This window comes from Ixodes scapularis, unplaced genomic scaffold (assembly GCF_016920785.2).
Source record: "Ixodes scapularis isolate PalLabHiFi unplaced genomic scaffold, ASM1692078v2 PGA_scaffold1__304_contigs__length_218370807, whole genome shotgun sequence".
In the NCBI taxonomy this organism is placed as follows: Eukaryota; Metazoa; Arthropoda; class Arachnida; order Ixodida; family Ixodidae; genus Ixodes; species Ixodes scapularis.
In genome coordinates, this window is record NW_024609846.1 from 92685752 (window position 1) to 92698436 (window position 12685).

Below are 12685 nucleotides of genomic sequence, written 5' to 3' on the forward strand. Positions count from 1 at the left end.
CATACTCAGTTCTCAGATAAAAGATGAATTTATGCAGTCTTGCAACTCTCTAAAGCAGAAACTATAAAATAATCTTGTATAGTATTTTGTGCTCTACAGCTCAGAAACTTGACTTGCAGTGGTTTTATAATGTCTTCCTGAATCATAGGTTTTGCACTGCAGTGAATGCACATTTAAATGGGATATCCAAAGTTGAGTGGAGCACTATCAATGACATAGGCACGAGAGTGTAGCTCTGAAAAAATGCTTTGCTTACACAAGCACTTTTGCCAGAACTTCACTTTCTAAAGACAGTCTCTCTTTCCCATGCACCCTTTTATTCTACATAGAACTCTTGAGGTGGAGTAGATAAACATGTCTCGTTTCCTAGGTTGTGCTCTTAGTTTTGGCAGCTTGCTCAGCAGGGGTAGGTAGGTATTGTAGCCCCTATAGAAATCTCTGTAAAAATTTGATGGGATGTCAGCCTGCCCTAAGCATGATGCGCTGCAGATACTAGCTTTTTGCCTTGTTTGCTCTAAGTTGATATGGTACAGATTGTTTGCTGCTATTTCGTTTGTATAACGTGCTTTGGCTACCACCTGCAGGTTTCTCGAGATGACCACGCAGCATGAAGTTGGCTCTCCCGATGGCACCAACTCGGAAGTCAATGCCCAGGCTCAGCATCATCACCATCAAGTAAACAGCATGCATGTAAAACGTCTGCATGGGGGCTCTGAACAGCTGACTTATGGCTGGTTGCAAGTAGCCTATATAATGGGTGGCAAGCAGGCTCTGCCAGCCCCCCCTATCCCAGTTAGATTTAATTCCACAGCGATTCTTTTTTTGAAACCTTCAGTTGCAGTGAGTGCTTGAAGTTATTCTGGAATGAAGGTTGGAAATTTCGGTGCTGTGGCAATGCTCGGCGATTCTAACTGTTAGCAATAGAAAAGAGTAGCTAGTTAATTGCGCCAGTGTTGAAGAACAAGAGAGAACTGGTATGTGCAAACGAGGTTGCACATACCAGTTGATATTCACGTCGAGGTGAACTGAGATATATTCATATTTTCAAAGTGTTGACCATGACAGGTTAGCCCAGTTGAGTGTGCTTCTTACCGAGGACCTGAGAAGCGACACAGACGAAGCTTGTTTTCGCAGGTGTTGCTTCTGTGGTGCACCAGTGCCCAGTAAAAAGCGCACTCAACTAGGCTGAAATGCCGCGATCAACACTCTGCAAAGCACAAATACTATTGCAGCTGCGTCCCAGCAGGAAAGCACACTCTCAAAGTAGAATGGTGCACATGCACGCCTGTTGTACCTAAAAAGACACGGAAGCTTTATGAGTGTTGAAATCTACATGGGGGGGGGGGGGGGGCAGTAAAATTTTCAAAATTAAACTGGCTATTATATATGAGCATGTGTTAGGCAAAGTTGCGCTGACAACCTGCATTAAACATTCGTGAGTGAAGAAAATATATCTGCGTATAGCCAAGAATATTTATATACCCCTCGATTAGGTACAGCTGGGAATCTGTAAAAGTTCCATTTTATGTCACATGCGTCATTTACTTGCCATCCCAATGCGGACATCGGAGTTTTGAGGCTACAGTTGATAAACACAGATTAGAATTACCTTAGAAATTAACAAGTCGAAGCTTGAAAACAACTTTCACAAGTTCAGCTAAGTTTTTGTTTGAGCATGGTGCAGTGGTGAAAGGGTTAGAGAAACTATTTCATATTCGTCTCGAAAAATATTCGGCCAAAACCACTAGGTATTCCTTTCGAGCATGCTTGAAACTCAAAATGCACTATATTCGCACATGCCTAAAATATAGTGAATGCCCCAGCCTACAATATTTTGCATAAACATGCATTCTGTTAACGAAAACATGACAATGATGCCCCATCCATGTCAGGGCTCGTTTGAATCCGAGCTGCAAGCACTTCACGAGATGATCCAGCAGGCAGTGTCTACGCTGCTCAGCGACTCCAACAACATTGTGAAGCAGATGCTGCTGGAGAAGGGTATCACCCAGCTCTGCGTATTCTTTGGCAAACAGAAAGGTGAAGCATTGCTTTCTTTTTATTGCTCCAAAGGCTGTTTCACACTCTGTGGTGCCTGGAGCGCATCTCAAACTGGTGTGCTTACTGTGCCCTCAAAAGCGTTTCCTCGATTTCTGTCCAACAACGTCATGAGAGTAGCATGCCGTTGCCTGCTGCAATCTTGGTAATGGCCAGAGCAGGTGGGTGTGACAGACACCCATTCTGCTGTGGATTGCTCTGCAGCAAGGCAGTCGACAAAAACCAGAGCAGCCAGGAGTTGGGATGCAGCGACTACAGTGACCCTTGCTTCTGCTCGCCTTTTTCACCAGCATTGCTATGACCAACTGCATTCGACAGCGTGGCATGCTACCTCCCATGAAATGATTTGTTGTCACTTCGGGACTGCTTTCAATGCATGCGCAGGATAAGATGGTAAATGAACCAGTCGAAGACGCGTTCCAGGCACCATACTCGTGTCCTGAAGGTTGAAATTGACAAACAGTTTTTGACTCTTTTTTTTTTTTCTCTCTTCAGCCAACGACATTCTCCTGTCCCACATGATCACGTTTCTCAACGACAAGGTTTGTCGTCGTTGCTGGTTGACGCGAGGGCGAAAGGGCACAGCCGACCGTTTGCGTTTCTCTCGCAGGAGGACCGTCATTTGAGGGGCTCCTTTTTCGACAGCATTGTTGGAGTCTCCGCTTACGTTGGCTGGCAGTGCTCTCCCATCCTGAAGCCCCTTCTTCAGCAGGTGATGACGGCTTGCTCTTGTTTGCGGGGGGCAGCGGAAAGCCCACTTCAATTCTTTGCACCCCCATCCTGTAGGAGTGCTGCTCTCTGAAAGTTGGATGCCGGTTCTCTGCAGGGTCTCGCGGATACCGAAGAATTTGTGATCAGCAAGACGCTGAGGGCCATGACCGAGTTGGCCCAGATGGGCTTGTTCCGCAAGCAGATGCTGTACGAGCTCACTGCGGAAACCATCTCTCTCCTCTACCATCCTGTGAGTTTGCCTTGAAGCTATGCTCTTCCTTCTTTCATTTTTTGCTAATCTTGGATTTCATCCTGATGAAAGATCAGGTGCTTGCTTGTTCGTTTAGTCTTAGTTTTGTCATTGTCTGATCACTTTATGGCAGCATGGAAGTTCAAGCTTCAAGCCTTCATTTTCTAATGGAGCCGATAATCCAGTTTGTAAGGACACTCTTTATAGTACCGCTTATATAGAATTTATTTTCCATCCCGTTGACTTTGTTATAATGAGGGATTACTGTAGTTATTTAATGCATTACCACTGCACAGTACTTCAGTTAAGAGCCCAATAACTTTATTGTTGTCGTTTAAATCTTGTTTACGAGACAATTTCACTGATAACCCACCTTTGCAGGCCCGTTTGCATCTGCAGTTAGCACTACATATGTCTCTGATTTGTTTGCAAGGAAGTATTCTTGCATCATAATTTACACAGCCTTACAGTTGTTTGCACCAGTTGGTGCTTTCTTTCCAATTCTCAAACAGTCTTTAATAGTGCTGCTGAACTTGCCATGTCGCAAATAAGTATGCTCTGATGGGAGGAAACAAGTGACAATTCGGTAGCAGACGAAAAGTCTCCCATACATCTGACTGTTTTACGTACGGATGCACAGGTGATGTGCCTTTCTCCAGCACTTGGTTAACCTGGCTGTTGATAGTGTTGGCTCCAGTGAGACTATAAAGGCCTGTTCATAGATACCGTATATACGCGTGTAATGGCCACAGGTATTCTTTTATAATTTCGGGCGAGAACTAGGGACGCAGCCATTACACAAAGAAAAACAAAAAAAAAATTTTGAATTTTTTTTTTTTTTTGTTAAAAGTTTCACTACTTGCTTTTATTAAATGGAAGTACTCACACCTCTTAGTAGAACAAGAAAACATTTATCGGTATTTCATAGACAGGCGTGCAAAGTCCTTTTCACTCGTCTGTAGTAGAACACTCACCTTTGAACTTGTCTCGGCGTCACTGTCCCAGATAAGGTCATCTTCCATGCCATCCAGCTTGTTGGAAATTCCAGTTACTTTAAAGCTTTTTCCCACGATATTGAAGGAAACCGCGCCCCACGCTTCGAGAATCCAGTCACCCACCTCTACAAGGGACGCCCTCTTTAGCCGACCAGTCGGTGTTTTCTGGTGGAAGGTCGTTGCCATCCACTCGGTGTACGCAAGGCGAAATCCGCATCTGAAGGGCCTGTTCACTGAAACGTCCAGTGGCCAAAGCACGCCGGTCGTACCTCCAGGTATGATGGCCAAATTTGTTTTAGACATGTTAAGGCGTTCTCGCACACCCTCAGTCAGGTGTCCCCGAAATCTATCCAAGAAGAGGAGCGATTGCGTGTCGAGGTTCGGACCTGGTTGCTTTTCCTAAACGCAGGTCAACTAGTCTTTCACCAGTTCATCCGTCATCCATCCTTTCTCTTGTACTCGAACGAATATGCCGTTAGGAAACGGCTCCGTGGATGAACGTTTCCTTTTAAAAACGATGTAAGGTGGAAGTTCTCGCCCGTCCGCTGTGATACAAAGCATGACCATACATCACTGTCTCTCGACACCTGTTGGGAGGACATGGACGCTTTTGGTACCTTTCGCCTCTACAGTCGCGTTTTCTGGTGCATCAAACCAACCTGGCGTTTGGCCCGCATTGCCTATCTGCGACGGTATGTGGCCATGGTCTTTCCGCATCTTGATAACAAGGCTCTGGAACGTGAGCAGCTTTTCTTCATTCTCTTCTGGTAGACGTTGGCGCATAGTTGTTTGACGGCGGATGGACAGGTTCTTTCTTTTCATAAAACGCCGAATCCACCCATTGCTGGCTTTGAACAAAGTCGCCGGTATCTCCTTGCTTCGTGCAATATCAACCGTTTTCATGCAAAGCATCTGCGTCGAAATCGCATAGCCATTGCTCCGGGTGCTCGTTATGAATTGAAGGAGCAAATCTTAAACTTCGGGAAACAGACTCTGCTTGCCTCGGAAAGCGCATTTTGTTTTTTGGTCTTTCTTAGTTCATCTTCTTGGGAGCACCACCGGCGTACACATTTGTTGTCGACACCGAACTTCTTCCAGGCCGCTCTTTTGCTGTTGTCTTGAGCAAAGGTAACAACTTTGAGTTTAAAGCCGGCCGTGTAACTCCCTTACTTGCCCATCCAGGAGCCTGAAGTGGATGACAGCGGGAAACTGGGGGTACTCGCAAACGCAAAGAGATGCACTGTGTCTGGTTCAAGATTGTTTGAGATAAAGCGAGAGGCGCGAACAGACACGATAGGGTGCCTCAAAGTTGTTGGCTGCCGCAGCCGGGTAAGCGCCATCTGCCAACAATACCTAAAAAAAAAAAAAAAGAACGAGTTTTTTGCGTTACGAATTAGATGGCGCTTCCAGCCATTCTGAAATCGTTGGTGCAGCTTATACACGGGTAATTTTTAAATATATTTTTTCTGCTTTTTTTGTTTAAAGTTAGTGGTGCGGCTATTACACGAGTGTGACCATTGCACGCATATATACGGTATATCACAGCGCTACCTTGGTGCTATTAGTCAGGGCTGGAAATAGTGCTGACCTTGATGCTGCAGCACTGACTTCCCTCTATACTAGTAATACAGCACTGATACAGTGCCGCATCAATGCTAAGTTACGCTGAAGTCAGCGCTGTTCCTAGCTGTGATTTAGTGCTGTGATGTGTGTGTGAACTGGCCCTAGTAGTGCATAGGCTACTCTAGGTGTGATTTGGTGAGATTTTGTTCAGGTCAGGCTGGACTGCCAGGTGCATTCTTAGCAGGCTTTTGCAACGACCATTCATCTGCCTGCAGAACAAGTGGATCCGGCAGTACACGGTGGGCTTTGTGTGTGCCGTCACGGCCTCCCTGTCCCTGGCAGACATTCAGTGCAAGCTCAAGCCCATGCTGCAGCCCTACCTCAAGCACCCTGTCATCGAGGTCGACAAGGAGGTACAGCATGAACATGTCACTTCGAGAAAACCTGTCTATTCTTTTTTAGCATTTTCAAGCATTTTTATTTTTTCTTCTAAACGAGTGCGTGTCATAGTCGGTGGCAAGGTGAGAATGGCAGAATAGAGCTCCACTTGTCACGTCTCCATTGTGAGCTTCCCACCTTCGTCAATGCTTCGGCGTCTTGTGCACCTGGTGTGCGCTTGCGCTGCCAAAGCGCAGCGGAAGGCATGGAACGCGTGCTGCAGGCCTGACGTTAAAAAGATTCACCCTGCCAATCTCATTATGTCGGACTATGGATGCTCTGGGGTCACTTACTGTCCTTTGGTTGTGTGGCATTTTTTGTGAATATTGGGGCATGAGTACCCTAGAGACTCGATTCTAAGCACCCCCTTTTTTTTTTTCAAATCCGCGATGCTTCACGAGAGGGGGGGTGCTTAGATTCGAAGGACACTAAATGTTACAAAATTTTAGCAAAGAAATATTACTTAATTTTAAGTAAAATAAAAGGTAAAATAGAACACGAAGGATACAAGTATGAGAGATTGTCACTCTGCTTGCCGGCACGGCTCACAGTACACCATGCAGGACGCTTCACTCCATCACTTTCACTCGACGGCGAGTCCTGCGTGCATTTGTCCGAGCTGCTGCTGCTTCGGTTGCTCTCCGTGTCCAACAAGTGGTCGTGCGCAGATATGTCAAGACTTTTCATAATGCGACACTTATTGAAGGACTTGACCACAATGCGCTCTTGAAAATCAGCTCCCGCTGCTTTCTCCATCGAATCACGCAGGACCTGTCCAAGCTGAAATTCTCAGCAGTGCTGTGATTTCCATTCTCCTCCACTAATGAGGTCACTGTTCTCTTGAACTTGAACATATAGGGAAGTTCTTTTCGCACTCATGCTGACGCGAGACTGATCAAAGACTCATCAAAAGCCGCCGAAACAAAACAAAGATGGCTCCTTGACGCCGACGCAGCCGATGCTCCTCGAGAAGAAAAGGAGAAAGAACAAGCAAACTCGCCTGCCCGTGTGGTTCGCGTCCGCGCCTCAAGTGCGCAATTCATGTGTTGCATCTATCCAGCGACGATGAAACTTATTTCCAGCAATCAACGTAGCCAACAGCTCGGTGATCGCTGTGTCTCCTTCTCCTTCCGCTGAGGGACAGCGGCGCGCCACTCTCAGATTTTGAATCGCGCTTAAAAGAGGAGTGCTTACAATCGCGTGCAAACAGTTTTTTTTTTTTTTTTTTACCGTTCTGGCTGGGTAATTGAGGGTGGGGGTGCTTAGAATCGCATAAATACTACTTCGTTGTATGCCCGCAGACAAAAGTAGCCTAGCAAGCCAAACATGCCGTGCACCACAATTATATTTTTTAATTACCGTATTTACTCGAATGTAACACGACCACGATTGTAACGCGAGAAGTGACTTTTCACAGCGAAAAAAAAAAAAAAAAGAATGCGAATGTAACGCGAGTTAAAGGGGTACTCCACCGATTTTTTGAGCTACCTCAACTAACTATATTTTCTGACTCCCCGGCCTTTAGCCTTTCCGGTATGCTATTTAGCATCGCGAAATTCATAATAGGTATTGTGAAATCGGCAAATGAAAATGGTGCAAAAACCAATATTCAAATATTCGCGCACTTTTCAGTGCCGTGACGTCAGTGGCAGGCAGGCTTGCCAGTCGAGCAAGTAGTCTAAAAATAGAATATGCCAATCATTTGTTTCGTGCTGGAGCGCGGATACGGGAGCGAGCTTCCAAAGCACTCATTTGACACCATGAAACTGCTTCAAATCCGTTGGGAACAACTTCTGTAGTCCAAAAAGTTAACCCCTGCCTTCCACTGACGTCACTTTGTTGTTGTTGCCTGTAGAGACTTTCAGTTTGAAAAACATGGTGAAGACCAAAACTGTAAATTCAATAACTTCGCGAAAAAACAATATTTGGACCTAATATTTGGGATACTATTTTAGCAATGTTTGTTGGTTAGTTTAGCAAAATTTCAAGCAAATCGGAGACAATGAAAAAACCGGTGGAGTACCCATTTAAGTGAGGAAAAAAAAGTATTTTAAGAAGTACTACTACAACGTGGTCCGCGGAAGCCTTTTCGGCCGGGTTCACATTTGAAGAGCACTTCACTCTGGAGCCTCCACCCACGGATAGTCGATTCTGTCACATCTACCCGTCGAGCCGCGGCAGAGTTTCCGATTTCCTCAGCCATCATAATTGCGCTTCTTTTAAAGCGGGCGTCGTACTGAGCTCGTCGCGTCGCCATTTGCTCGAGTCCAGTCGCGGAAGCACGTATCAGCAGCTCACAAAACACGGACAACACGGGCACATGGGTACGGTAACCCTAACAGAAAGAGAAAGCGTTGTGAAGGTAACCCGCAACCCTAACATGGGCACAACGAGTCGCAAACAAGAATAGATTGGATTGGCTGTTTCCAGCGTTTATATGTTGCCAGCACAAGACTGAAAGATCGCGAGATTTGTCCTAGCCATTTTAAAGAGCCTGTGCTGCGACACCGCCAAGGCAAATTTTGAAGCGTTTCGATTATAATGCGAACCCCCAAATAAGGAAAGGGAAATTTGAAAAAAAAAACTCGCGTTACATTCGAGTAAATACGGTACACCATGAGCAAGGACAATTCATTTCAGAGATAAAACAATATAATTTAGGATGTCTATGACAACTTCGAATGCAGGCTTGTGAAAGGCGGTGACATGGCAGGACTGCTTTTACAAGTTTTACATGTATAAAGGGTAATTGATGAGGTCAAGAGACAATGTGGCATTGATAAAACTGGGGCTCAAAAGTGCAGTCTGCACTGAGGTCCTGTGCATGTGAACGTCACGCTGAGCTTCCAAGCACACTTCATTTTCGTGGCTCCAAGCATTTAAGGTCAGACGCAACTGTGTGAATCAGCCTTTATGCTCAGATGAAACTGTATGAACCAGCCTTGACAGTCAAATGCAACTGTGTGGACCAGCTTTTATGGTCATACGGAACTGTGTGAATCAGACTTTACGGTCGGACAACTTTGTGAACCAGCCTTCTCAGTCAAACGCAGCTGTGTGTACCAGTCTTTATGGTCAGATGTAACCGTATGAACCAGCCATCGCAGTCAAATGCAACTGTGTGGACCAGCCTTTTGCGGTCAGATGCAACTCTGTGAATCAGCCTTTATGGTCAGACGCAACTTGGTGAACCAGCCTTCCTAGTCAAATGCACTTGTGTGGACCAGCCTTTATGGTCAAACGCAACTGTGTGAACCAGCATTCACAGTCAAATGCAAATGTGTGAACTAGCCTTGATATAGACGTGACGGCGTGAAAGCACTGCAGATCCCCACAGGCCTTACCGCCATTGGTCGCAGGTGGTCGTCCTGAGCTCTGTCCATGAGCCTCTGCCCCGCATCATGTTCGACTACCTCATCAAGCTGCCCAACCTGCCGAACCTCCTGGAGAGCCTTCGCGACCGGCAGGTGCTGCGCTCCATCGTCAGAGCTGGGCATCCGCCTTCCTACTCCGAGATGGACCACACGCTCAAGTCGGTAAGCCTGGGAGAGCAGATGGCCTTTCCTGTTTATGCCAGTGGTTCTCTGTCCGGAGACCCCTTTGGATTTTTCCAACGAGGGAGGGGCTCATTCATAGCAGATTCGGGGAGAAGCAGGGAGAGGGATGTTTGAACTGTACGGCATCATTTGCTTTATTGCTGTGTTCGTAGAGAATGTCAACAAAATCTTTGGAGAGTTTTAACGCAGCATGAACTCGCAACTGTTATCAGCTCTGCCTCATTGTCATATGGAATGTCGTATGCGACGACCTGCATCACATTGGGAAGGACTTTCTCGCTTATCTTTTCGGTTTTGAATGCAGAATTAGCCAGCATGAGTTACGTAATTTGAAACATGGGCTGGACAGAGAATTATATAAAGTGCAAATCTTAAAATACGGCTGTTTTGAAGTTTCCAATATGAACACATGCCTAATTAAAGTGATTAAAAAGTTCATTAACAAAATTTAGTTAATAGAAATTTACAGCTGCATTAGCCTTGCACTTAAGTGTCTGTCTGGGAGCATAACCTAGGAGCAAAAACAGATTTTCTGTACCTCTCATAATTCCTTTATTAAAAATTTGTAGAGCTTAACTGAACATCCTGTATACTATACCAGGTGTTCGACGAAATGAGAGACAGAAATTTAGTGTAAAAACTAGATTGCACAGAAATACACAAAATTGCACAGAGATACATGGTGTGTAGGTAAGTTTACACTTAGTTTTATATAATTAGATAACTTTTTAATTAGGGAAAATATAATTAGGTAACTTAAAGAAAATAAATTTACAGTTCCAATTAAAAACTTGTTCATCATCAAAATCTACTAAATCAGTCAATTTTAGGAAGATTAAGAGTGTATGCTTCACTTTTTTGGGTCCCAAAAATGTGTCCAGTGACAGTGTGCCTATATCTTTTTATTTAGCATTTTCGCTCCTCCAGTCTTGTGCTTATAGCTTGAGTGGTAACCTTTGCACACCACCACACTTTTCACATGCTTCAAGTCTCCAAAATTGACTGATTTAGTGATTCTCATTGATGCCCAACAAGTTTCTCTTTCAAACCCCATATTTATTTCTACTAATAGAAAGCTAGTTTCTTGTATAGTATGGTTAACACACCTACCCAAATCGATCACTTGGGGGGGGCAGATACAGAATTAATATTTTTGTTCTGTACGGTGCATAGTGGTCTAACCAAAACCTGTGGATGGTGTTTTGTGAAACACCCGGTATATTTCTGTGTACAATAAATTGTTTCTTTATTTTTTTACAGAACAGGTTTCACAGTATGTGTGAAACAAGGTTATGTACCAACACTTCACGTCAACTTAATTATATCCAGGCTCGGATGTATCCTTATCCGACAATATGCTGTCTTTAAAGTTTCAAGCGACAGCAACATTCTTAAACACTGAGTGAAGTTTAGACTGTCTTGAACTTTTTGAGTTTGACAAGACAATTCAAGGATGTACAGGATTTCTTGTTTGCATTTTTTAAGCAATATTTTTTTAAACTTTGCTCTGCCTGCAGGTGTATCGGAGGCTGCAGTCGGATGGCATGACAGAATCGATGGAGGATAAAATCCTTGTAAGTACATTTCTGTAAAGCTGTACTTTATGAAGCTACCTCATTATTTTTCGAAGCTATACTTAGAAAGATTATGAGCTATGATACCTGCCTGCAGTAGAACCTCGTTGATGCATTTTGAAGAAACCACGAGAAAAAAAATGTATTACCCGGGAAAACATACCGAACTTACCATTTTTAAACACACACACACACAAAAAAAGCAGTAGTTCAATAACAAGCAGTTCTGCAATGGCGTCACGCGCCATCGCAGAAAGAAACAACATTACACGGCACAGAAAAAATAGTGAAATGGGATGGCGCAGGCTTGGGGCGGAGCGCGAAGCCAAAGCTGCTGAAGCGTTGGCGAAACTTGATGAAGTAACCACACCTGAGCCAATGCAAAGAAAGAAACAAAGAAATGCCAGATTCATTCATTTACTACTACCGCTACTACGTATACTGCCTTGTACACCCTAGTCTAGAGCTACTCTTGTGCTTTCTTGCAATCGGTGTTTTCAATTTTTCAAACAGTGCCTCTAGGTAAATGCTTGCTGGAATTATCGAGAGTGAATCGTGACCGAAGAATTTCGACCTACATTGATGACCAAATTTTGCGACCCTACCGAGGGCATGGAGCTATCGAGTCACCGAGTCGGCGTCGTCGTAGAGCCACACCGCTTCTTGTTTCAGAAAGGTTTTTGTGCACCCGAACAGCAGCAGCCGGCGGCCCGCCCGCTATGGCCGCCGTTTGCACGCATCCCTCAGGCGTCTGGTTTCGCGCCTGTCCGCTGCCAGCACCGCTTACACATTCCCATCGCTATGCAAGGGGGGAAGGGGAGAGAGAGGAGTGCAGTGGCACCTTGCACCTTGCTCCTCCCCTCCCCTCCATCCCTCTCTCCCTCGCAAACACGCACAAAAAAAAACAACTTAATTTTCTATTTGTTGCTCATGGCGGCTCGCGCGCTGCTCACGACAACCGCGGCGTTGCTTGCGTCTTTGTATTGGTCTTTCGCCGCTTCGCCCATCTCCACTTTCTTTCGTTTGTTGTTGTCATTTCGCAACGGTGTCAGTGAGGTACTTGTTGCGATTTTGTGAGGATGTCAACCAAGCTAACGAAGCTTCCGACGACGATGACATGTTCGGAAGGTCTGACAATGATTAAGTTTTTGGCATTGCGCTGTAATTTAGCTGAGGGTGCTGTAAATAAAGGTTTGTTTGTTTCTTTTGCCCAAACTTTCCTGTTCTTTAAAAAAGAGCGACCTATATTTCAGTTATTTTTTTTTAATTCGTGGTGGGTTCAATAAGTAGGGGTCGACCTATTTTTGGGTAAATACGGTACTCGAATAATGAGCTAAGACAATAAAACCGCGCTGTGTGTCCTGTAATTCCAATCAAAATGCCTTTGTGCACCGGGACAGCTCTCAGAAGTTGCGGAGAACAATAGACGCAGCAGCGGCATTATCGGCGAGCAGACCGCTCTGAATCCGCGCGCTGCGTTAGTCGTATGCCCCCGAGGACGGCTGCTTGGTGCTCGTTCGTTTAGACCGGATATTCGCA

General features: G+C 45.1%; 1 protein-coding gene across 3 annotated transcripts in view; it reads left to right on the forward strand.

Moving 5' to 3' along the window:
• LOC8029946 (phosphoinositide 3-kinase regulatory subunit 4) overlaps positions 1-12685 on the forward strand; it is a 70350-nt gene that overhangs the window by 20919 nt on the left and 36746 nt on the right. For all 3 annotated transcript variants that reach the window (XM_042290843.1, XM_042290842.1, XM_042290844.1), the window contains 8 exons: positions 585-675; positions 1893-2040; positions 2554-2600; positions 2669-2770; positions 2885-3019; positions 5853-5990; positions 9375-9551; positions 11090-11146. In XM_042290843.1, the coding sequence (XP_042146777.1) occupies positions 585-675; positions 1893-2040; positions 2554-2600; positions 2669-2770; positions 2885-3019; positions 5853-5990; positions 9375-9551; positions 11090-11146 (895 nt within the window). The remainder of the gene's footprint in view (positions 1-584; positions 676-1892; positions 2041-2553; positions 2601-2668; positions 2771-2884; positions 3020-5852; positions 5991-9374; positions 9552-11089; positions 11147-12685) is intronic.